The 23,255-nt window shown below is 38.4% G+C and overlaps 1 protein-coding gene across 1 annotated transcript in view; it reads right to left on the bottom strand.

Moving 5' to 3' along the window:
- Positions 1 to 23,255, bottom strand: part of ANKFN1 (ankyrin-repeat and fibronectin type III domain containing 1) — a 450,804-nt gene that overhangs the window by 86,870 nt on the left and 340,679 nt on the right. The window contains exons 6-7 of the mRNA XM_005872543.2: positions 16,086 to 16,287; positions 13,276 to 13,486 (exon numbers count right to left, since the gene is read on the bottom strand). Of these exons, the coding sequence (XP_005872605.1) occupies positions 13,276 to 13,486; positions 16,086 to 16,287 (413 nt within the window). The remainder of the gene's footprint in view (positions 1 to 13,275; positions 13,487 to 16,085; positions 16,288 to 23,255) is intronic.

Below are 23,255 nucleotides of genomic sequence, written 5' to 3' on the forward strand. Positions count from 1 at the left end.
CACTCTCTGTGACCAAAACAATATTTTCCCCCAGGTGGGTGGGGAAGAAATCCAACTATTTCATTCTTCTAATGAAGGGGGAAAATATGATGAAGATAACTCAAGTGAAAATTTGTTAGGTGTATTTTGAAATGGAAATTAGGTGGTTATATATTCATATTCTCTGTGTTCATAGGCATGTTTGCATTAATTACAGGAAATGAATACTAATTTATTATTGCCCCTGCTCACTATCAGTCTAAATTTATTTACCGATGAGGTCAATGAAAAATGAGTTGAGTCTTTTTTTCCTTTTTCTTTCTTCTTTCTTTTTAACATTACTATTTAGAACACTTGGGACTGTGTTTTGCTGTAGATTTGTCATGGTTAATGAATGTTGCTGTAGCAGTCAATCATGTACTCTAAATACTGTCACGCTTTTTTTTTTAAAGCCTCAGTCATGAGCCATGACAGAAAAATAAACAAATAAATATAAAGCTAAAAAACTCTTTCACTGAGCAGCTACCCTACGCAGAATCCCCCGGGAAGGCTAAAGGAGGCCAGAATAAATGATAATATAAGTGCTGTGGACCTAGGGAAGCAATGATGGGGTATGAACAGGAGGTTCTGGAGAAAAAAAATACACATATACACATGCAGGCGCATACTCCAGTGGAAAAATTGGCAATATTAGTGGCCTCAAGGTGCAATTTCCTGGAGCAGTGAGATTGACAAGTCAGTACTAAATGCTGTTAATTTAACTAACTTCAGATTAATGGTAGAGTCTGCTATGACTGAAGCCCTCAAACACAGTCTCATTATAGCCTTGCTGGGAAGGTCCTAAATATAGGCATTGACAGTTTAAAACAAATTCGTATACATTTGTGTATTTTTAGACATAGGTTAGGCGTCAGAGTTTGTGTCACAGTTTTCAGGTTGATTAATTGACCCAGTAACTGCACCCTCTACCCAATCCCCCCTCCTTCTTTCACTCCAAATTATAGAGAAAATGGGGGAATTGTCCTTGCTAAGTCATTCAGTGAGCTTTTTATTGTAAGCCTGATGTTTGAATTGCATGCATGCGTCAACACTTGGGTGATAGACACATGATTTATAAAAATAAATTTTTCTAATACTATAAAATCCCCCCTATTAATTTTTATATTCACAACAGTTATTACGGGTGTGAATTCCAGGTGGCATTTCAGATGGACAGCTTCTCTTGAGCTGTGCTTGGCTCCCCTGACATTTTTCCTGCTTCCCCTAGTACAACACGCTTTGTTTCCAGACTTTCCCTCTCCTCCCAGGTTGTAGACATGATGTTATTTTACTTATAGGGGTAAAGGGATTCTATATCTTCAAGATAAAGCACTTTGCCTTTTCATAGACTAACAAGGGAGATGCATATAATTTGATGACTAAGTAAGTTTTCCAAGCTCATATAGATCCCCGTGCTTCTTTCTCAAACTGGGGTACCTAAACCACAGCCTGATGCCCCAGAATGAATAGGCGCATCTTCCTGGATCACCAAATTTCCTGTGTAGATTTTGGTGAAAACACATTATTTATAAATTAAAATGAACACTTTTGTTATGGAGAAGAGGAAAAATTTCTCCCAAAATTGAAGATTTTTTTTTTAAGGGAAACTTTATAGAAGCTCCCCCGCCCCAGGCTAAATCTCCAGGTGCCCCTGAGAATATGCACATTTGCCTCTGTTAGAGGTAATCCCATGCATGAGTGGGAGAGGCACTGACTGAGCCAGTGGTTTCACCAAGCAAACCTTCCCCCCCACCCCCATGGACTTTTTAATGGCTTAATAAAACACTCTCTTTTGAAAGATTTTCTTTATTGACTACCAAATCAGCTGACTCATAAATTAATCATTTTCTCCCTATTATTAATGAGCTATATAACTGCCAATAGAAGCATCTGTTCAGTAGGAGATAACCAACCTAACAAACTGGGTTAATACATTTTAAGCAAAAGTAAGTAAAAGTGATAATTATCTTAGACTGTGTAGTTTTATCTTAAGTAATGATGTGGTAGGTTAGGCATATGATCCTGCTGGGAGTCGCATTCCTGTTTCTGCCTCCTCAGGATGAGAACCTTTGCAACCCCCTTATTTTAAGGTGAAGAAACTTAGACCCAGGGAGGTGGAATGATTATCCAAGATTTTCTTAAAAACCTTAAAAACTCAGTGAACTTCCTCTAAACTAAATGGAATGCAAATTAATCTATTATTTATGTATTGCCATTTTCTAACAGCTACCTGTTTGTCATGAGATTGGTGAATTCATTTTGATTGGTTGGTTGACATAGAAACTAGAAAGGCTGTGTCTATTTTATGATTGATTTTCCTGCCCATCCACTTCTCTTATTCTTGGATCCATTCTCCCTTTGCTTCCACCCTCTGAATATTTCCCCCTTGAGTCCGGAGCTCCTGGATCTGTTTGCAAGCTTGGGCCTTTTCTCTCTTACTGCTGTAGATCCCTTCTCCAGCCAAGCAGCTACCCCTCTGCACTGCCATAGCCAGCACAATAGAGGGTCTGTGAGTGTGCCGGGAGCAGTCCGGCTGGGGCAGGACCACTTGGCGGCTCCTGAAATAGGCTCCTTGCTATTGTGGTGTTTAATTATCAACAGCATTTCTACCACCCAGTGTTTCTGAGTATTTGTTATAAGACCTGCCCCGCTAATTAACTACCGGGTAGGAGTAGGGGGAGGGGCAGGCACTTGGTGTTCAAAGAATACAATTACGGTTACTGTTTAAACCCTGAGATAAATAGTGATCAGACACCATCAGAATCTAAACTACAGATTACTAACTACTTCTTCGCCTTGCTAGTTCTTAATTTCGCCCTTGCCCTGCAATTCGTAAATTTGGGCCTGACTGATAATTGCTTAAAAGCTTGAAAATATAACGAGGGTAAAATGTAATTTTTTTTTTTAGGTATGAAAGTGAATATATTTTAAAAAAATTTTTTTCAATTAGTTTACATTCAGTGTTATTCTGTATTAGTTCCAGGTGCACAGTATAGTGGTTAGATAATCATGTATCTTACAAAGTGGTTCCCCGATATTTCTAGAACCCACCTGCCACCATATATAGTTATTACAATACTAGAGGCCCGGTGCATGAAATTTGTGCGCTGGGCAGGGGGCGGGGGTCCCCTCATCCCGGCCTGTGCCCTCTCACAGTCCAGGAGCCCTCAGGGGATGTCCAACTGATGGCTTAATTCCCATTCCGCCTGAGGCATCAGTCGAACATCCTTAGTGCTGCTCCAGAGGCGGGAGAGGCTCCCACCATTGCCGCTGCGCTCGCCAGCGGTGAGCCTGGCTTCTGGGAGCACACTGACCACCAGGAGGCAGCTCCTGTGTTGAGCGTCTGCCCCCTGGTGGTCAGTGCACATCATAGCGACCGGTCGTTCCGCCATTCAGTCGATTTGCATGTTAGCCTTTTATTATATAGGATTATTGACTATATTCTCTATGCAGTACTTTACATCCCCATGACTATTTTGTGACTACCAATTTGTACTACTTAATCCCTTCATCTCTTTCACCTATCATCCCTAATCCCCCTCCCATCTGGCAGCCATTAGTGTGTTCTCTGTATTTGAGTCTGTTTCTGTTTTGTTTATTTTTTTCTTTAGATTTCACATATAAGTGAAATCATATGGAATTTGTCTTTCTCTGTCTGACTTAGCATAACAATCCTCTAGGTCCATCCATGTTTCACAAATGGTAAGATTTCATTCTCTTTTTTTGGCCAAATAATATTCCATTGTATATATGTACCACATCTTCTTTATCCAATCTTCTATCATTCACTGTAATGTTATTTACAATAACCAAGATATGGAGACAACCTAATTACTCACTAATTTTAATTTTTTAATTGAGACTTTTAGGGAATAATTCATTTGGCTTGCTTGAAAAAAAAAAAAGAATACATTTGCCCATTACTAATGATATGCCATCTTTCAATTTAGCACTAACTTTTCTATTGTTATTAGCATTTTCCTTGTTTTTATTGTTCTAAGACAAGCATTTGGTCTAGTGCTCAAAGGATCCTTATAACCAGCTTTAGGTGCCTTTTCCTATAGTCCCTTGGCCCTATATGATTTCCTTTGTGAGGAGACGTCATCAAGGTAGCCCAGTCCTTTTCACTTTTAATATTAACTTAAAGAGTTTAAAGAGTTTCCTTATCCTGAGCTGGTTATAAAAGGCTGTAGGGTCCCTATACCACTGCTCCTTATGAATGTATGACCCTAACCAGTTATGCCGACATCTGGAGCCCATGTCTTATCACTAAAAGTGGCATAATAATGGTACCCCTCTCATAAATTGTGATAATTTACAGAAAAGACTCAATTAGTAGAGGCTTGTATTGTTGTTATTATACCCATTGGTATATGTTATGTTTTTTTAGAGGCACACAAAAATAAATACTTGTTTTTATAAAATAGCTTTATGTTCTTACATTAAAAAGAACCCCCTCTTTATGCAGATAAAAATTTTCTGTTCCAGTTACCATTCAGAAATATGTTATGTACTAAGTGGTATCAGTTTCAACCCTATCTGTTGTTTCAAAGGATAAAACAAGGTTACTTAGGTATAAATCTTGCATTGTAAGCCAGTATCCTCTGGGCAAACAAGAATAGACAGTTAATAAAATTTATCTTTGCTGATCATAAGTGACAACCTTCTAACAACCTCACAGCTGACTTATTTTCAGGTAGGAACATCAAAAGAAAGAATATAGAGGTAATCCAATAATTGAACATCTTTAAATTCAAACATTCTCATCCCATAAGTTTTAGTTTACCCATTTTGCTAAGGTTCAGGACTCAAAATTCATTTTGGCTTTACTTATTTTCAGGTTTTCCCAAGGACTTTGAGAGTGGTTCCAAAAATGTTTTACAGATTTGAAGGTTAAAATTTTCATTTTAATTACCATAGAACTTTCTTCTCTTAGAACTCATTATACTCTGGACATGAGGTCTGGAGTGTTTTTCTGTGCTACTTTCCATCAGAATGTATATTCACAAAGTCCATATTATATAGTTTAGGTTGCAATTGTAGTTCTTTAAGAAGCCAGGGCCAATGACACAGAGAGGGAGTCCTGCCAGGTACCCAAGAGGCAAATGGACATTTTCTCTAAAACAAACACAGAAAATACTTGAAGAACTTATTTAGGAAATACAAAGCCTATTACTCAATAATGTTCATAGGGAGCTTAAGTATGAAAGACGATAATTATATGTTCTAATTTTTTAGTGCTACCTGATAGAAATATAGTGTGAGCCATATTCCTTTTAATTTCCTAATAGTGACATTAAAAAACAAAAAGAAATAGATGAAATTATTCTTACTATGTTTTAGTTAACTCAATAGAGCGAAAGTATTAATTTAACATGTAATCAATATAAAATTATTAATGAGATATATTCAGTGTAAAATTTACATTTAGAACATATTTTGGACTAGATACATTTCAAGTACTCAGTAGTTATAGTGGCTAGTAGCTCTTGTGTTGGCCAGTGTAGTTTTGGAACATAAAATTCTATAAACTTTAAAAAGTGCTTTTTTATTGAGCAATGTTTTCATAGCACAAACTATACAACAGATAGATAAAATATTTAAATACTAGAAACTCTAGTGTTTGTTGTTTTTGTTTTTCTGAGAGTTATACTGGCTTCCAGTGTTTTTGACCATTTATAATGTGCCAGGGAAATGTTTTAAAGCTATTATTACATTTAATTCTCAAGAATCCTAGATAGGTAGTGGGGTATCCAGTTTCCAAGAGGGCCTCAAAAATCTTTGTCTCCTGGTGTTCACATGCTCCTACATTGTACCAGGGTTGGTCTGTGTGGTCAACAAGATTAAGGAGAAATGAAAATTGATCATTTTTGAGGTTAAGTTATAAAAGACACTGTTGCTTCCATTTTGGTGTCTCTCTCTCCAATCATTTGCTCTGTGGGAAGCCAGCTGCCATGTCAGAGAGCAGCTTTATGTACAAAGGAACACAAGTCTCTTGTCAACAGTCACTCTGAGTAAACTTGGAAATGGGTCCTCTAGATCAGCAGTCGCCAACCGGTGGTCCAAAAGGTTAGCGGCCGCTGCTCTAGATTAATCAAGCCTCTAGAGCAGTGGTTCTCAACCTTCCTAATGCCGTGACCCTTTAATACAGTTCCTCATGTTGTGGTGACCCCCAACCATAAAATTATTTTTGTTGCTACTTCATAACTGTAATTTTGCTACTGTTATGAATCGTAATGTAAATATCTGATATGCAGGATGTATTTTCATTGTTACAAACTGAACATAATTAAAGCATCCTGATTAATCACAAAAACAATATGTAATTATATATGTGTTTTCCGATGGTCTTAGGCGACCCCTGTGAAAGGGTCGTTCGACCCCCGAAGGGGTCGCGACCCACAGGTTGAGAACCGCTGCTGTCCTCGGGGGATGTGATTTATTTTGCAGGAATTTAAGGATGGGAACCTAGACTGTGAGTGTATGCATATACACACACATATGGTCAAAGATATTTTCTAACTTTATATTTTACTTTGTGACGAGGAGAATATATTCTGTATATATTTAGAAGTGAAAAGAAAAAGCATGAAAAGACAATTTAAGAGCAGGTAACTATAGCTCAAGCTGTGGCCACCTGATGTCTAAATAATTATTTGGAAATATAAAGATCAATTCACTTCATATTCAGTGAAATCATTGCCTTAAATATAAATAATATATTCACACCCTTAACTAGAAGTAGCCTTGGGATTCATTCAATTAAACACATTTATTGAGTGCCTACTGTTTGCTAGGGATATTGTAATGAATGAGATAATTTCTGCTCATGTGGAATTTACATTTTAATGAAGGACAGAGAAAATATCAAATAAAAACATAGACATAAGTGCTATGCAGAAAATTAAAATAAAATGTGATTAAATAAAAATGAGAATAAAATGACTTTAGCCTTTAGACTTGGTGGTCAGAGAAAGCTTCTCTTGAAGATGTTATGTTTAAACTGGAATGTTAAGAAGGAGTTGACCATGTGATGATAAAATCTAAAGCCTTCCAAACATAGGAAATAGCAAATCTGAAGGCCCTCCGGTATGATAGTATGGCACATTGAAGGGATGGAATGGAGTCTCATGGGGCTGGTGTATCATGGGAGAGGGGTGAGCAGTATGAGATGAGGTTCAAGGAGCAGGTTTGTATGTCAGGGTGAGGATTTAGCCACCTATTTCATTTTATTATTTTTGCCTGGGGTGACCAGTTCTGAAGACATGTTGTAATCATTTTTAACTCACTGACAAAGATTTCTGTGATACCTAACATTTGCAACTGGGTTTCTCTTTATTAAATCATACTAGAGGCCCGGTGCACGAAATTTGTGCACTCGGGGAGCGTCCCTCAGCCTGGCCTGTGCCCCCTCGTAGTCCAGGAGTCCTCGGGGGATGTCTGACTGATGGCTTAGGCCAGCTCCCCGTCTAAGCTGGCAGTCAGACATCCTTAGCACTGCCGCGGAGGCGGGAGAGGCTCCCGCCACTACGTTGCACTTGCCGGTCGTGAGACCAGCTTCTGGCTAAGCAGCGCTCCCCCTGTGGGAGCACATTGACCACCAGGGGGCAGCTCCTGCATTGAGTGGGATTGGGCCAAAACAGGCTCTCCGACATCCCCCGAGGGGTCCTGGATTGCGACAGGGTGCAGGCCAGGCTGAGGGACCCCACTGGTGCACGATTGGGGCTGGGAAGGTTCCGCAGGAGGGCTCCAGGGCATGTCTGGCCCATCTCACTCAATCCTGATCGTCCAGACCCCAGCAGCAAGCTAACCTACCGGTCAGAATGTCTGCCCCCTGGTGGTCAGTGCATGTATAGCGAGCAGTTGAGCGGCCTTAGCATATCAATAGCATATTACACTTTGGTTGAACAGACAACTGGACACTTAGCATATTAGGCTTTTATTATATAGGATATTTAGCCATGGAGTCCGTACCAAGAGATTATATGCTATGTTCTACTTGATCCTATCAAATTTACTGTCCACATATTTTAATGAAGCAGGTGAAAATATCTTAGGACTCATTCTAGAGATGTGCCTAAGGCTAGTTCTTTACATATTCTTAATGGTTGCAAATCTTTGTCCTTTGAGGGTGGATTTGATTTCAGGAAAACTCTAAGTCAAGTCTGGTGAACATGGAGGGTGATGACGTTGGGCAGTGCTGTTTTGGAACAAAAATCAGGTGTGACTCTAAGCAACGAGTCAGATTTTCTCATAAACTGGCTCTAAGGACAAATCCAAACGTGTTCAGAGCAATGGCAGCACTGTTGGAGCAAGTGTGGGGTCTCCCATGAGGACCATGTTAAAGGATAACATTCGTTTGGGTTGTAGACTTTCTGGTGTGTTTGTTTACATAAAGCCGGCCTCATTAGTTTATAGTCACACCTCTTAGACGTGCCCTGAACCAGTCCCAGCACCAGCACGAACCCCCAACTACCACAGAAACGAGGGGTGCATCCTGACAAGTCTGCCAAAATTGTAACACCGGTGTCTGTGTCCTACTCAAATGACAGTTACTATGCAGTTGCATTTTATGAAGTAACTGAACATAACTCATTCTGGGAGACATTTCCTAGTCCCATTTACAGTATCCAAGAGAAAGCAAGAGAGAGGAGTTCACAAAGAAATGCAGAGAGAGGGGAGATGGTTTGAAGAGGAGGGAGAATGCTACCCTAGGAAAGGGCAGAAAGACTAAGAGTGAGGAGCATTCCACCATTCTTACCTTCATATTATTAAACTGTGTAAAAAGAAAGATAATCAGGCTACATCTACAACCAAATTCTACAACAGGTACCCCAAATATAAATTACTGGAAAACTTAAAGGTTTTTTCCATACATTTATGAATATCACACACACACAATGTATTTGTGTGTATGTGCTAAAATTCGATACCTGTACTTCCCAGCAGCATAAGAAAGGGCTTAAAATTACAACTGAAAATTACAATTGAAAATTTCTAAGTACCTACTATGTGCCAGATACTGGGATTAAAAGGCGAGACAAAATCCATGTGAGTGATGGGATTTGCACATGATAGATATGCAAAAACAACAACACCTGGCTTCGTTATGATTACTTATTTACAGAGCCTAAATGATGCCAAATAAATAGCCTCAGAAAGGCTAGGACCTCGATGATTCAGTAAATTCCTCTGGAGACTGTTGGACTGTGATTTGATGGTATGAGTTAGTGAGGATAAGGGAGGGTTTATGACTAGGGACTTTGCCATGCAGAGACAAGTCTTTCTCAGATACCGCTGTTCAGTTGTACATGAGTAGTCATAGACACTGGAACACTGAATGGATGAACTATCAAAGGCACAGCCTCCAGGTATCCTGAAGTATCTCTGTACATCAGCTTTCCTAACTTCAGTCCTTTCAGATTCTGTTTCCTGAACTCGGCACACCAGTCTTAGAGGAAGTACTTGGGATGCTATTATAATAGTGACTGAAGTTTTCTTCTAGAAGGTATAAGTATTACTTTGTGCTGCTTGCCTAAAGGTGAGAGGAACAGAAAAAAGTCGCTAAGATAGTAGAGTCATCTAATGAGCAGGTGGGAGTTCTGAATACATTTAACCTTTGCAGTGTACAAGTTTGGGTGGCCACTCTGGGACTTGCCCTGTGAATAAGAAAATGTACATGGTTGAGTTTCAAGCTGTGTTTATAGTTCTATGATTGAGGAACTAAAGACTGGAAGACAGGGCCACACCAATGGTTAGGAGTTAAGTCCCTAAACTCCTCTGTGTCCTTGTGATTCCTGTTACAAAATGGGAGAATTACAGAGGACTTTCTTCTGAGTTGTGCTGGATTCTAGATTGGCATAGTAGAAAGAGCACTGGGCTAGTTTTCAGAAGGGAACACACAGGGGGAGAAGACAGAAAATTAACCCTATTAGAAACCCTGCATTCTGCTTTGAAATACTTGACAAGCGTTAGTAGAGGAACAGATGGAGAATCAGGGAAGGAAGGAATTGAGCATCTATGGTGTGATAGAAAGAGTGCTAATGCTTTTCCACAAATACCGAAGAATTGAATACTAAAGACCTGGGTTCAAATCATGCCTTCACCACTTATTAGTTTTGTAGCATTGGGTGAATTATTTGACTTATTCCAATTTTCTCATTGAAATGGGAGTTAGTTTCCTCATTTTAGCTCATTGGCTAAAATGAGGAAACTACCATCTCACAAGCCAGCAAAAACATTGTTGAAATATGTAAAACACTCTAGGAACTTAAGACTTCATTGTTATTTTTCTTCTCTTATACCCTGTCTCTGAAGTTACTGGGGAACAATCTGTAGCAGGTATTTGCTTATTTGGTTCTGGCTGGCAAACTAGTTTTTCTGGTGGACTGTCTCATATTCATGCACAATAGCACTTTCTTTTGTATTTGGTATATGAAATGAATTAGAAATACCTGAAAACAGACTGTGTTCTTTTGTCCTGCCTCTCTCCTACAGGAATGGCACCTTAGTGCATAGAACAGGATTTTAGCACACAGGGAAAGATGCAGGGTCCAATGGCTACAGCTTTCCGTTATTGGTTGTTTGGAAAGGCAGTAAATTTGCATAAAGGGACCTCAGGCACTGGTGTCCCACAGACTTGGGGTTGAGTTTTTGGTATGCTTGGGTCAGTCATTTAGCCTTTCAGCATGAAACTTTCCTCTTTGAAATGCAGTTAATAACACCATCCTGAAGGGCTAGAGTGAAAAATGGAGATATGTATGTGGAGACTTCATAGATAGATACTCAGTCAAGATTCCTTTGCCGTTTTTACACCTGTGGGAGTCCATACCACTAAGTCTTTGACTTGTTGGGTGGCCAAGATGACTTAGGTGTCATATTTCCCAGAGGCTAAAACCTGGGTTGATCTCTCACTGTCCATTCCAACTTTGTGATGATAATTGTGGTTATCATTCTCGAGGGAGTGAGTAAAACCAGGGATCTTTGAACACATTTTCTTTTGGTTTAACAAGATATTTAGTACTTGGATTCTTTTATAGAGATTTAATTATGCACAAAGAGGCTTGGGGAGAGTTGGGAGTCTTACTAGTTTAATGGAGAATTCTTTGTAGCGTCTTAGGTAAGTAGGACTAATGTTTCATCCAGCCCAGTGCAAGCAACATCTGAATGAATGGTCTCCTTGTTTTTGCAGAATGGGGCTCAGTCTGCATTCTCTATGTTCAGACCCTCTGATTCTTCCTCCACTGCTCTCTCACTGGATCTTCGGGTCAGACGTTATTGCAACATAAACTGGAAGGTAGCAAATAAGCCCTTTTGATTTCTTCGATCCTTCTTTGCCCATCCCTGCAAATCCTCCAGTCTACTAAAAGGAAGCAGCACTTTGATGATGACGCTCTTACTGAAGATGAAGAGCCCCAATCCTGTGGAACCAAAACCCTCACACTCTTTGACATGGATGTGGTGAGCTTAGCATTTTTAAAATAAAGAGTTTTCTGATACAAGGATCTGTCTCTGGACCTAGTCTTTGGGTGGCAGGGGTTTATGAAATTTAGAGCCAGAGACGTGACCTCTAATTACATATTTGCTTGCTTCTCTTTCAGCCTCTGGGTCTCACCACTTGGAAGTAAGTGAATCAGTATTAGTGAAACTAACAGTTTGATGAGTTTACTTTTTTTCTTTTAGGAAACATAAAAACTGTGGCTCAGAGCCATTGTGGTCACTGGGTCAGAGAGTTTGCACCAAGGGGAATGTGAGTGCCTACCTCAGAATGTTGCTGCGAGGATTAAAGGAGTGAATACACGTAAAGTGCTCAGAATAGTGTCTGACCAGGGGTAGGGTTGTATGATTTTATCCCATCCACTCCTGGGTAGGGTCTGCCATTGGCCCCTTTGGCTAGTATCCTCAGCTCGACTCCAGAAAGAAGCCATTCACAAAAGACCACATATTATATGATTCCATTGATATAAAGTGCCCAGAATAGGCAAATCTATGGAAACAGAAAGTAGATTGGTTGCCCAGGGCTGGGAGCAATGAGAGGTTAAGGTGATAACTAATGGGTTTGTTTGTTTTGAGGCGTGGGGGGGGGGGGGGGGGGGGGGGAGGGATGCTGACAGTGGTCTAAAATTGTGATGATAAGTTTCACAATTCTGTGCATATACTAAAAACCAGTGAATTGTATGGCATGTGAATTATATCTGAATAAAGCTGTTAAGAAATACATCCAGAATTCCACCCCTGTCTGCCATCAGGGTCATTAGCGTGCTAGTCCAAACAACTGGCATCTGTCTTTTGGACCACTAAAACTAGACTCCTAACTGCTCTTCATAATTGCCTCACCACTGTCTATTCTCCACAGAGCACTGTAGTGATCTTTGAAAATGTAAAGCAGACTGTATCATCCACCTGCTGCAACTGCTCTACTGTCTCCTCATCACACAATCAAAGTGAAGTATCTCACCGTGGCCTGAATGATCTGGTTCTGGTGACTTCTTCCTCAGCGACCCACCTCTCCTGTGTTCATTTTGCTTTAGCCACATTAGCCTTCTTGTTCTTCAAATATGGCAATCTCATTTCTGCCTGCCTCTGCAATTTGACGTTCAGTCTGCCTAGAATTTGACCCCACACCTCATTTTTTGATGTCCAGGACTAGGCTCAAATGTCCTTCCATCAGAGAGGCTTTTCTTGACCAACCCTATTTAAAATAGTTCCCACTCTATCAACCTTTAATTTTATTTTCTTCATAGTATTCATCACTGTTTGAGTTTATATTTTAATTTAGCTATTTACTTGCTTATTAGAAGTCCCCTGTACTGTTATTTAAGTTCTATGAGAATAGAGAGTTTTGTCTTGCTCACCACTGCATTCTTAGTACCTAGAACAGTGCCCTGTCCTCAGTGTTTGTTGAATGAAGCAGTGAAGCCAGCATACAGATTATGAACATAAAGACAATATCTCACACATACTTATTCTTTTTCTATGTATTTCCTGTTCTATAGCCTCACTTGGAGTATTTCACATTTAGTTATATTCTTAGGAGGATGTTCCCTTGAGGTTCTATTTCAATACCATTTAGCGTATTCTATTTAGAATGTAACCTGACGCCTAGACTGATCAACAGTTGCACGAAAGTCCATAAAAACATGGAAAATATTTCAGAACCTATGCTTAGTCAATCATTCATACTCCAAGGGTCAGCAATGGCTATTTCAGTGGGGTCTAGTCTTAAAAGAACATATTTTAATTCTCAGGTTTACTTACAGTGTGGACTTTCTCTAGCCCCCGTCCTCAGGAGAATCCTAGCAATGGGCACATTGTTGGTCATGATGGCAATATCGAGAGGTGTCAACCCCTCACTGTTAGGAGTATTGAGATCTAGTTCTTCTGCTGTGTACTGATACAGAAGGATCTGCACAGCATCCATGTCCTGCTGTTCGACTGCTTCAAACATGGCTTCGTTGCCCTGGAAGTTCTGGAGAAGAACAAAAGCAGGTTAGTACAATTTCATAGACTAGTGTATCTTAGCAGCTTAGCTGTCTTAAATTTTGGGACTGCTTCAGTGACTGCATTCTCACTTGTAAGTTATATAATTTTAACTTATGCCAAGGTCTCCAACGTAAACACTGTGTTGGATCTTCCTTCCATCATTTCTAAGGGACATTGAACAGATATGTACATTTAGATGCACTGACGCAATACAATAGAGCATGGATAGTCTACAGATAAGAGCAAACATCAGCTTTCTCAACTCAGTCTTCAGTGGAATACTTGTTTGATAGACGCTTAAAAAGTGTTCTATGTAGAAGGGAGCATGTGGTCAAATAAATTTGGTAAATATTGGATTAAGCCAAGTTACCCCATTATTTTACTCTAAGACTCTCAGGGCCTTTAATAATTTTAATGTACAATTATGACTCCAGTAGGTGGGAAATATGACCTGTTTCAAGTATTTGTTTATAGAATGTATTTTTAATTGCATTTGTTTGAACTGCCCCTGGAATAATGTTATTACAGAATCCAGTTTGGGAAATGCTGGCAGAAAGAACACAGCAATGTTAGTTTAAATTGTGACTAGCTTGGAATTGAGAGTACACTTTCTCTGTCTCAATCTCAGCCCCTCTCTTTCTACCCCATATCTCTACTATTGCTCAGACCATCATCATCCCTTGCTTGGACCATGGTAATGACCTGCCTGTTGCTAGTCTTAGTCTCCTCCAGCCCATCACTGATAGAAGAGTAGTAATCTTTCTAAAATTTACATGACATGTTCATTCCATATTTATAATCTCTAATAGCTCCATACCGCCTGCAGGCTGGTTTCCCAACTCATACACTCCTTTGTACAAACCTCTGCTCTTTCTCAACCCATAGCCCCAACCACTGAACACCTGGCATTTCTGAACCCTCAGGGGAGGGTGGTTCAAAAGAAGTGGTATCCAGGGAGGAATTCCAGGGCTGGGTGGCAAATTGGTCCCAAAGAGAACCAAAAGTTTAATACAATACCCATAAAGACAACATGGTTCCTTTGAAAAGTTCTTTCAGATACATATTTCTATAGCTCATGGGAGAAGAGCAACCCATTTACATTTACACATCTGTCTGGTATCTTCTCCAAGAGTAGCTCAGTCTTTAAAATATTGAAATATCATTGGTCTTGACCTAGCATAGGAGTCATGTAATTAAAATGTGTAAGGTCTTCAGTGACCAAGTATTTAGACTGGCAGGTTTTATTTTTAGTCTTGTCAAAAAATGATTCTCCCTATCAAAGGCTGCAGGTCTGCTTAGCTGAGTACATAACACATGACTGAAGAAAATACAAAGCGATTATGCAAATGCTCATTTTGACAGTGGGTACCCAGGGAATAGAGTTATTTTGGCATGCAGCTCTCAGGACAATCTGCTGAATGGAAAAGGGTTTTGTCAACAATCTGCCAAACTGAAGAGCCTCTGAGACTTAGGCCATAACTCAGCCACAACCAAGCCCTCCCAGAAGATGAGTTTGAAATGGGAAAACAAATGAGTGCAAAGTTAAAATGCTGCCCTGTCCAGAGTTGTGTATTTGTGATTCTTAGTATGTCTCATTTCTCATGTGCCATATTTGCTCTCACTCTTAAGTCATTTCCTCCCCCATGCTTTTGCTGGCAAACTCTAGTATGCTTCTATCTGGAAAGGCTAGGGCTCATTTCTGTTTTAAACTCAAACAAATGGTGCCATTACCCCCTGCAGAAATACCCTTGCTGAGCATGTTAATGTTATGCCCTCACCTTTTACTGAGGGCCAATATAAGAAACTACTACATGAGAATCTTTGTAACATCACCAGTACTATTTTTTATTCTCCATTACATAATTCACCATGACAGCTTATAAAGGCCAGAGGATTTAGCAACAGAAAATATTAATGTCTCCTTATAGACCGATATACTTTCAGCTATCAGCTAATGGGATGCTATAACCGTTATTTCCCTTTCTGATATAACTGTATAGGAATTCAGAGATAAATGTAATTATAAAATTTAGGTACTATATTTGCCTAGGTTTTTGGTATATCTATTTCTCTTCCCACCCTCACCAGTTTCTTTTTTATCCTTCCTTCCTCTTTCCTTCTCACTCGCTGTCTCCCTCTATCTCGTTCTGTCTTGTTATTTCCCATTATATAATGCATATGCATTATTTTTGCTTGAATTCTGTCTTGAATGCCTTTGGAAAGCATATGGAATATACATTATAAATAAATAAAAGATTGTTTATTGATCATTCAATATTTAAATGAGCAATGAAGCTCTCAGAAAGCTATTTAATTTCATACTCCCTATTTGCTGCTTTTGGTTTCTTTGGTCTAAATGAAGGTGAAAGGGGGAAAATTAAGAAAGAAAAAGGGGAAATCTCACAATCACTCATACTTCAGCTAACAACATAGATATGTGCAGCTCCTGTCTTAACTGACTCCCAGCATTTCTAACATTGCAAACATGAAGTTTTGAGGTAAATGTGGATCATATTAGCATTCCCTTAAATCCAAACACAACTGCCTAAATCAAACCGAGGCAAGAATATAAAGAGTTTTCTTACCACTGAGGTCTTCCTGAGACTCAGCCGGTCAGTCCTCGCTCTAAAGTAGGCCTCATCAAATGAAGAGTGGCTCCCCTTCAGTTTCTCAGAGAGGTTTCTGTACAGGCGTTTGGCAGCATTGGGAGATGATGGGGCGCTATGTTTTTTTGACTGAGAAAGATGTAAACTCTGCATTTGTTGGGTCATTTTCACACGACAGTTCCTAAGAGGAGGAAAAGATAATGTATCATTTACACAACATAATTATAAATTGACACAGAATTTTATCTTCTCTAGTAACCATCTGGAATTCTAATAAAACATTATAGCTGGAAAAGACCTTCAAAGTCATCAAGCCAGCCTTCATGTTCTAGGTGAGAAAGCTGAAACTCGAGGGAAAAGAAGAAGCTTGTTTATGGACACATAGCTAATTACTGGCAGAAAGGAAATTACCTTCATTTACTATATGAACATATACATCTACATACAAACATATATATGACATGAGCCTCTACTTCACATCTTTTTGTCTCTATCTCACTTGGAGGAAGCATCTCAATTCTATAACCCAAGGAGTCTATTCAGTTCTTCTTGGGTATATGTAATTGGTTTCATTCTGTTTACCTCCTTCTAGATCAGCAGTTCTCAACCTGTGGGCCGCGACCCCTTTGGGGGTTGAATGACCCTTTCACAGGGGTCGCCTAAGACCATCGGAAAACACATATATAATTACATATTGTTTTTGTGATTAATCACTATGCTTTATGTTCAATTTGTAACAATGAAAATATATCCTGCATGTCAGATATTTACATTACAATTCATAACAGTAGCAAAATTACAGTTATGAAGTAGCAACAAAAATAATTTTATGCTTGGGGGTCACCACAACATGAGGAACTGTATTAAAGGGTCACAGCATTAGGAAGGTTGAGAACCACTGATCTAGAGCATGCTGCTGTCTTCCCACCATCTCCCTTCAAATCTCTTCCTTGAATTTTTATAGCCTTATGGATCCCACAATATAATAACATGTAGAACCTCTTTTATTGAACTGTTCACAGGACTAACTTTAATGATTCCCCAATTCCTACAGGATGAAATCTAAATTCTTTAGCCTCACATACACTGCTTCTCCCTCAAGCATCATCTCCTATACCTCTACATTTTATGTTTCAGTCTTTCTGACTTCTTAGGGTTTCCTAAGTAGTTTAAACTTTTTCCTACTTCTGGGTCTTTGTATGCACTATTTTGTACGTATTGGAATTCCGTCTGTGCTCAAATGGTCTCTCACATCCCCAGGCAAAACTATGTAATTCTTTACTCATTCACTTAGTATATACCTGTTATAACAAATATTTTCTTGTATTGCAACTTTTTTTTGGCTTTCTGTCTCCTGACTAGTCTATATGCATCTCAAGAATAAGGATTGCCAAATATATTTTTTTATATCCCTAGCACCTAAAATGTGCCTTCCTCAGGGTAAAAGAAACATAATACATATTAGGATATGAACTGTTACTCTTCCACCTACTATGTGAACTTGGGCAAGTTACTTAACATGTCTGAATCTCATGTTTATCATTTATAAAATAGGGATAATAATAACATCCACACATTATAGTTGTAAGGATTTGATGAGATAATGCATGTAAAGAGCTTAAAGTATAGGTAGTTCATGGCAGCTGTTATTTTTCTTATAGAAGATAATAGATACCTTAGAACGGTGGTTCTCAACCTTGGCTGCACATTAGACTCACCTGGGAATCTTTTTAAAATCCTGATTTCTGGGCCTCATCCTCCGGAAATTCTGTTTCTTTGTTACTAATAATGCTGTGGTCTCACCCCATAACAAAGAAACAGAATTTCCGGAGGATGAGGCCCAGAAATCAGGATTTTAAAAAGATTCCCAGGTGAGTCTAATGTGCAGCCAAGGTTGAGAACCACTGCCTTTGAATAAATGAAGGCATATATGAGACTGTTACATATAATATACGAAGGGGATACCCAGAAAGCTAATTTCCTCCTCATGCCTCTGAATTGGGTTTCATGTCTACTAGCACCAACTAACCTTGATTAACTTACACTTTCACAAATGGAGGCCCATCTTCACTACATTGTTGAAAGTCTTTAGGTACTTTTTATGTCTTGCTTGTGATTTCCTCCAACACAAAAAGACGTTCTAGTGCCTTCTAAGTTCTAAGGTGGCCAGACCTATTCAGAATTAGTCATGCCCAGTCTTGTCTAATAGTCTTATTTAAATTTGGGAGGATAATATAAAGCACTGTCTGTAGTGTATATGTATGTGTGAATGTGTTTTCATAAGTCTTTAATCTTTTAATTTACACAAAAGCAAAAATGGAAAGAGTAGGTGATTTGACATCTTTCTTTTTCCATCTACAAGTCCTTTACTTTTGATTTAATAGCAACTATAGTGATACTTCTATATCTTTTTAGTCCTACAAAAATTCCAGGTTGATATAAGCTGGCTCACAAGGGGATTGCCTTAAAGTCTTTCTTTCTGCCCTCTGTCTGTAGTCTTTCCCTTCAAAATTAATGCCCCAGTTAGTGCCATCTGTCTTGTCTACATCGTTATCATTCCCAAAATAACACTACATTTTTTGTATCTGACACAGTGCCCAGGAGTCCAGTAAATAAGTTCTTTTCAATTGATCAGATTCTAGTTACTTGCTCTACAACTGATGACACCTACCCACTGGCCCCTTTTGTCTTTGCTCATGTCCCATCTGTTCTTTTTAGTCAAAATAGATTTACTTTCTCTGTCTCTTTGACTTCCTTATCATACTCCCCAGCTGTCCCTTCCAGGCTATCCTTCAGCATATTTTTATTCTTCTAGATGTTATCTGTTATTATGTATTTTTCTTCCTCTATATTTAAAATTTTGTCTGATTAGAAATACTGAGAAAGACAATTTCCTATTATCTGTTCTCATAAACATGCATGCCCCTTTCAGCTAACTGTGCTCTTAAATTTTTACCTTCATGGAAAGGAACAAGCATTTGAGAAGCATTATAGCTTTGGTTCTGGTATTTGGCAGACCCAAGCGTGAATCCTGATATTATTATCTATAATCTATGTTACTTTGGACAGTCACATAAAAATGTAAATTATCTGAGTTTGTTTAATCATAGTAGCCACTCAATAAATAACAGCAATTATTAAAGTTATCTCAAATCTTTTTCCCAAACCAGAGACACCAAAGTATATTGCAACAATCTAAATAGCTTTCTTGTTTTAAGCATTGTTTTGAAATTTGACTTTATGTATTATACTATTTAGTTTTTATTTTGATAGAAAATGTAAGTTTAAATATTTTAATACATGTGTTTTTAGTAACTTATAGTAAAATAGGAAGAGCAAGTAGAACTTCAAACTATTCAAGGGAAGAGAGGATTAAAGATAAAAATTGTAAAACAAAGAGGGATATAATAAGAAAACAATAAATACACATGTAAAGTAAAGTAGTAGGGTTAAGATTAAATATATCTGTGAGCACAATACATTCACTTGGTTTACTTTTTCTAATAAAACTGTCAATTGAGATTTTTCAAAAGCCATTTACAAGTTATACACCTAAATAAACATGTTACAGAAAGATGATAAATAGAATAATAGTATGACAGTGGAAACAGCAAACTAAGGACCTCTAAAAATTCTCTCCTCCACAAAAGCAATGAGAACACTACCAAAATTGGTCAGAATTAACTTTTTCAGAACCATATAAATTAATAAAAATTTTGCAGCAGTTCAGGAAGTGTTTATTCAAGAAGAGTGGATAAATTCAGTAAGAACAGCAAGCTTAATGGCATTTTTACCTTGCTTAATAGCAGTCCAGGAAGTGTTTATTCAAGAACAGCAAGCTTAATGGCATTTTTACCTTGCTTAATTTCCATATTCCCCATCTCTGTGGTGGCCTTGAAGACCAACAGCCTATATTCATGGTAAAACAAAACAAAATTAAAAAAAAAAAAAGCCTGGCAGCCATTGGTGGTGCAGAATGGTGATGGAGTTCCTTCAAAACTCCATTTTCAGAGAATTGTCATTATTTGACCTGTTTGGTGGTTTCTTGGAAGACCGCACTCTCAAGGCTTTTCTTTATTTGCCCTGACTTTGAGCTTACCAAGTGCAAATAATCTTTTCCTCTGGATATCTGTCAAAAACAAACATCAGCAACTGTTTAACATCACAGCTGCCTGAGGTGATGGATAAGAGTGGGGCAAACAATAGACTAACCAAAAAGCTTAAAGGAGAAGCTTAAATGTAATGTACATGAAAGACTTTGAAAAGCTCTGACACATTCCTGGGGCTCTATCAGACCTCATGCATGCCCAGGGTTGGGAGCATTCTCATGAAACACCTGAGAAGGTCCTAAGCTCTCATCTCTATCTGACTTTGAGGCTCTGTGCAAGCACGAAGTGAAGGCTAAGGCAGAGATGTCAACTGCCTAATGAGTATTGAAGGTATGCCCACAAATGCACACAGAGCCCCTCTGCAATTACTGGGAGACTTCTTAGTTCCAGGCACTTAAGAATATTTTTGTTCAATCATTAGCTGACCACTAAACTAACCAAGAAGAGACTTAGTAGCCACATATGACAATAAATACAGACTTTACAGATACAGTTCTAAGAAAACATCACTAAACAAACTTTGAGGAAGGGGGATAATCTGATTTCTAGAGTTCCTGCATTATGTTATTTAAGATGTGTTTTCAACAATAACAACAACAAAGTAAGGCACGTGAAGAAACAAAACTATTTTCCATTCACAGAAAGTAAAGCAGTCAATAAGCAAGGCCAGATGCTGGATTTATTAGACAAAGACTAAGTTTCATATTTTAAATATTTTCAAGGAACTAAAGGAACCATGTATAAAGAAACTAAGGAAATTATGAGAATGATATCAAACAAAATTTTCTAAAGAAACATGTTTCTTTTTTTTTCTTCAAAAGAGAAGGGGACAGATCTGTTGAATGAAAGTGGGCTGGTCTCTGCAACATGACTATAGGATCAGACTTTAGGAAATAGTTAGCCAGGGAAAGATATTCTATGGAAAAGTTACTTCTAGTTTTATATTTTCTTTTTTTGCATCTTAATACTTTTTTAAATTCCCAGATCTTTAACTGAAGTCACGTTAAATGTTACGGCCTGCCAAACATGTAAGGAAGAAATAATACCAATTCTACACAAAACTCTTCCAAAAAGCTTCATTTTGAGGCTACCATTGCCCTGATAGCAAAGTAAAAAAAAAAAGTTTCAAGAAAAAGCTATCACCCAATGTCTCTCATGAACAGAGGCAAAAAAATCTCAACAAAACGTTAGCAAATAAAATCAGCAATACACAAAAAGGATAATATGTCATGATCAAGCATGGTTTACTCCAGGAAAGCAAGGTTGGTTTAATATTCAAACATCCATTGATGTAATTCACTACATTAACATAGTAAAGGAAAAAAATAGGGATATCTTAATAGATACAGAAAAGCAGCATTTGACAGTATTCAACATCCAATCATGATTTTTAAAAAAACTTTCAGAAACAAAAGGGATCTCCTCCACCTGATAAAGGAAATCTGCAGAAAGTTATAGTCAACACTGTATTTAATGATTAAAGACCAAATGCTTCCTTTTGGGTCAGATTCAAGGTCAAAATGCCCACTCCTACCTTTTCTATTGTACTGGGCATTTAGCCAGTGAAATAAGGCAAGCAAAATAAAGGAGTATAGATTGGAAAGAAAGAAGCAAGACAGTTTTTATTTGCAGGTACCAGGAAAGTTTTGTAGACTAATTTAAATCTTCTTAGGAATAAATACAAAATATATGCAAACCACATACACTTAAAATTACATGACATTAATGAGTGAATTTAAATAATACCTAAATAAATAGATATACCTTGTTCATGCATTGGATCAAAAGAATTAGTATTACTAACATTCAAAAAAGAATTAAAACCTATCCTCCTCAGACTATTCCAAAAAATTCAAGAGGAAGGCACACTTCCAAGCTCTTTCTATGAAGCCAGCATCACCCTAATCCCAAAACCAGGTAAAGACACTACAAAGAATGAATTACAGGCCAATATCCCTGATGAACATAGATGCTAAAATCCTCAACAAAATTCTAGCAAATCGGATCCAGCATTACATTAGAAAGATCATACACCATGACCAAGTGGGATTTATTCTGGGGATGCAAGGATGGTGGTACAATATCCACAAATAATAAATGTGATACATCACATAAACAAATTGAGACAAAAATCACATCAATTGATGCAGAAAAATCATTTGACAAAACCAACACCCATTCCTGATAAAACCTCTCAGCAAAATGGGAATAGAGGGATCATACTGAGGAGGAAACTGGTCCTGCAAGGTGTGTCAGGCCATAGAAACTGTGAACAATGAACTGCCCTGGGGGGAGGAGGGGAGGGTTGTTATACTGGTGCCAGGACAGACCATCTGATGTGGCCAGACACCTGGGGGCCTTCCTGCAGGGCTGAAGGGGGCAGGGGGCAAATCTGCAAGACAAAGACCCCAGCGGGGATATATATAGACAGGCTCTCTGAATGTTTCTTCCCTCTGATTTGGAAATGATTCCCTCAGTCCACTAGTGTTAATAAATGGGGTCCCTCCCTTTCTCTAGGAAGCGTGCTTGGTATTTCTTGGTCTTCTGTAACAATACTTCAACATAATAACATGACATTAGTGAGTGAATTTAAAGCCTTATATGACAAACCTACAGCCAACATCATACTCAATGGGCAAAAACTAAAACCATTTCCCCTAAGAACAGGAACAAGACAGGAATGCCCATTTTCACCACTCCTGTTCGACATAGTACTGGAAGTGCTAGCCATAGTGATCAGACCAGAAGGAGAAATGAAAAGGCATCCAAACTGGAAAAGAAGAAGTGAAACTGTCATTATTTGCAGGTGACATGATGTTGTACATAGAAAATACTAAAGACTCCATCAAAGAACCCCCAAGACTTAATAACTGAATTTGGCAATGTAGCAGGATACAAAATCAACACCCAGAAATCTATGGCTTTTTTATATACCATAATGAACTCACAGAAAGAGAAACTTAAAAAAAAAATCTCATTTACCATTGCAACAAAAAACTTAAGATAACTAGGAATAAACTTAACTAAGGAGGTAAAAAAC

The sequence above is a fragment of the Myotis brandtii genome, unplaced genomic scaffold (assembly GCF_000412655.1).
Source record: "Myotis brandtii unplaced genomic scaffold, ASM41265v1 scaffold383, whole genome shotgun sequence".
In the NCBI taxonomy this organism is placed as follows: domain Eukaryota; kingdom Metazoa; phylum Chordata; class Mammalia; order Chiroptera; family Vespertilionidae; genus Myotis; species Myotis brandtii.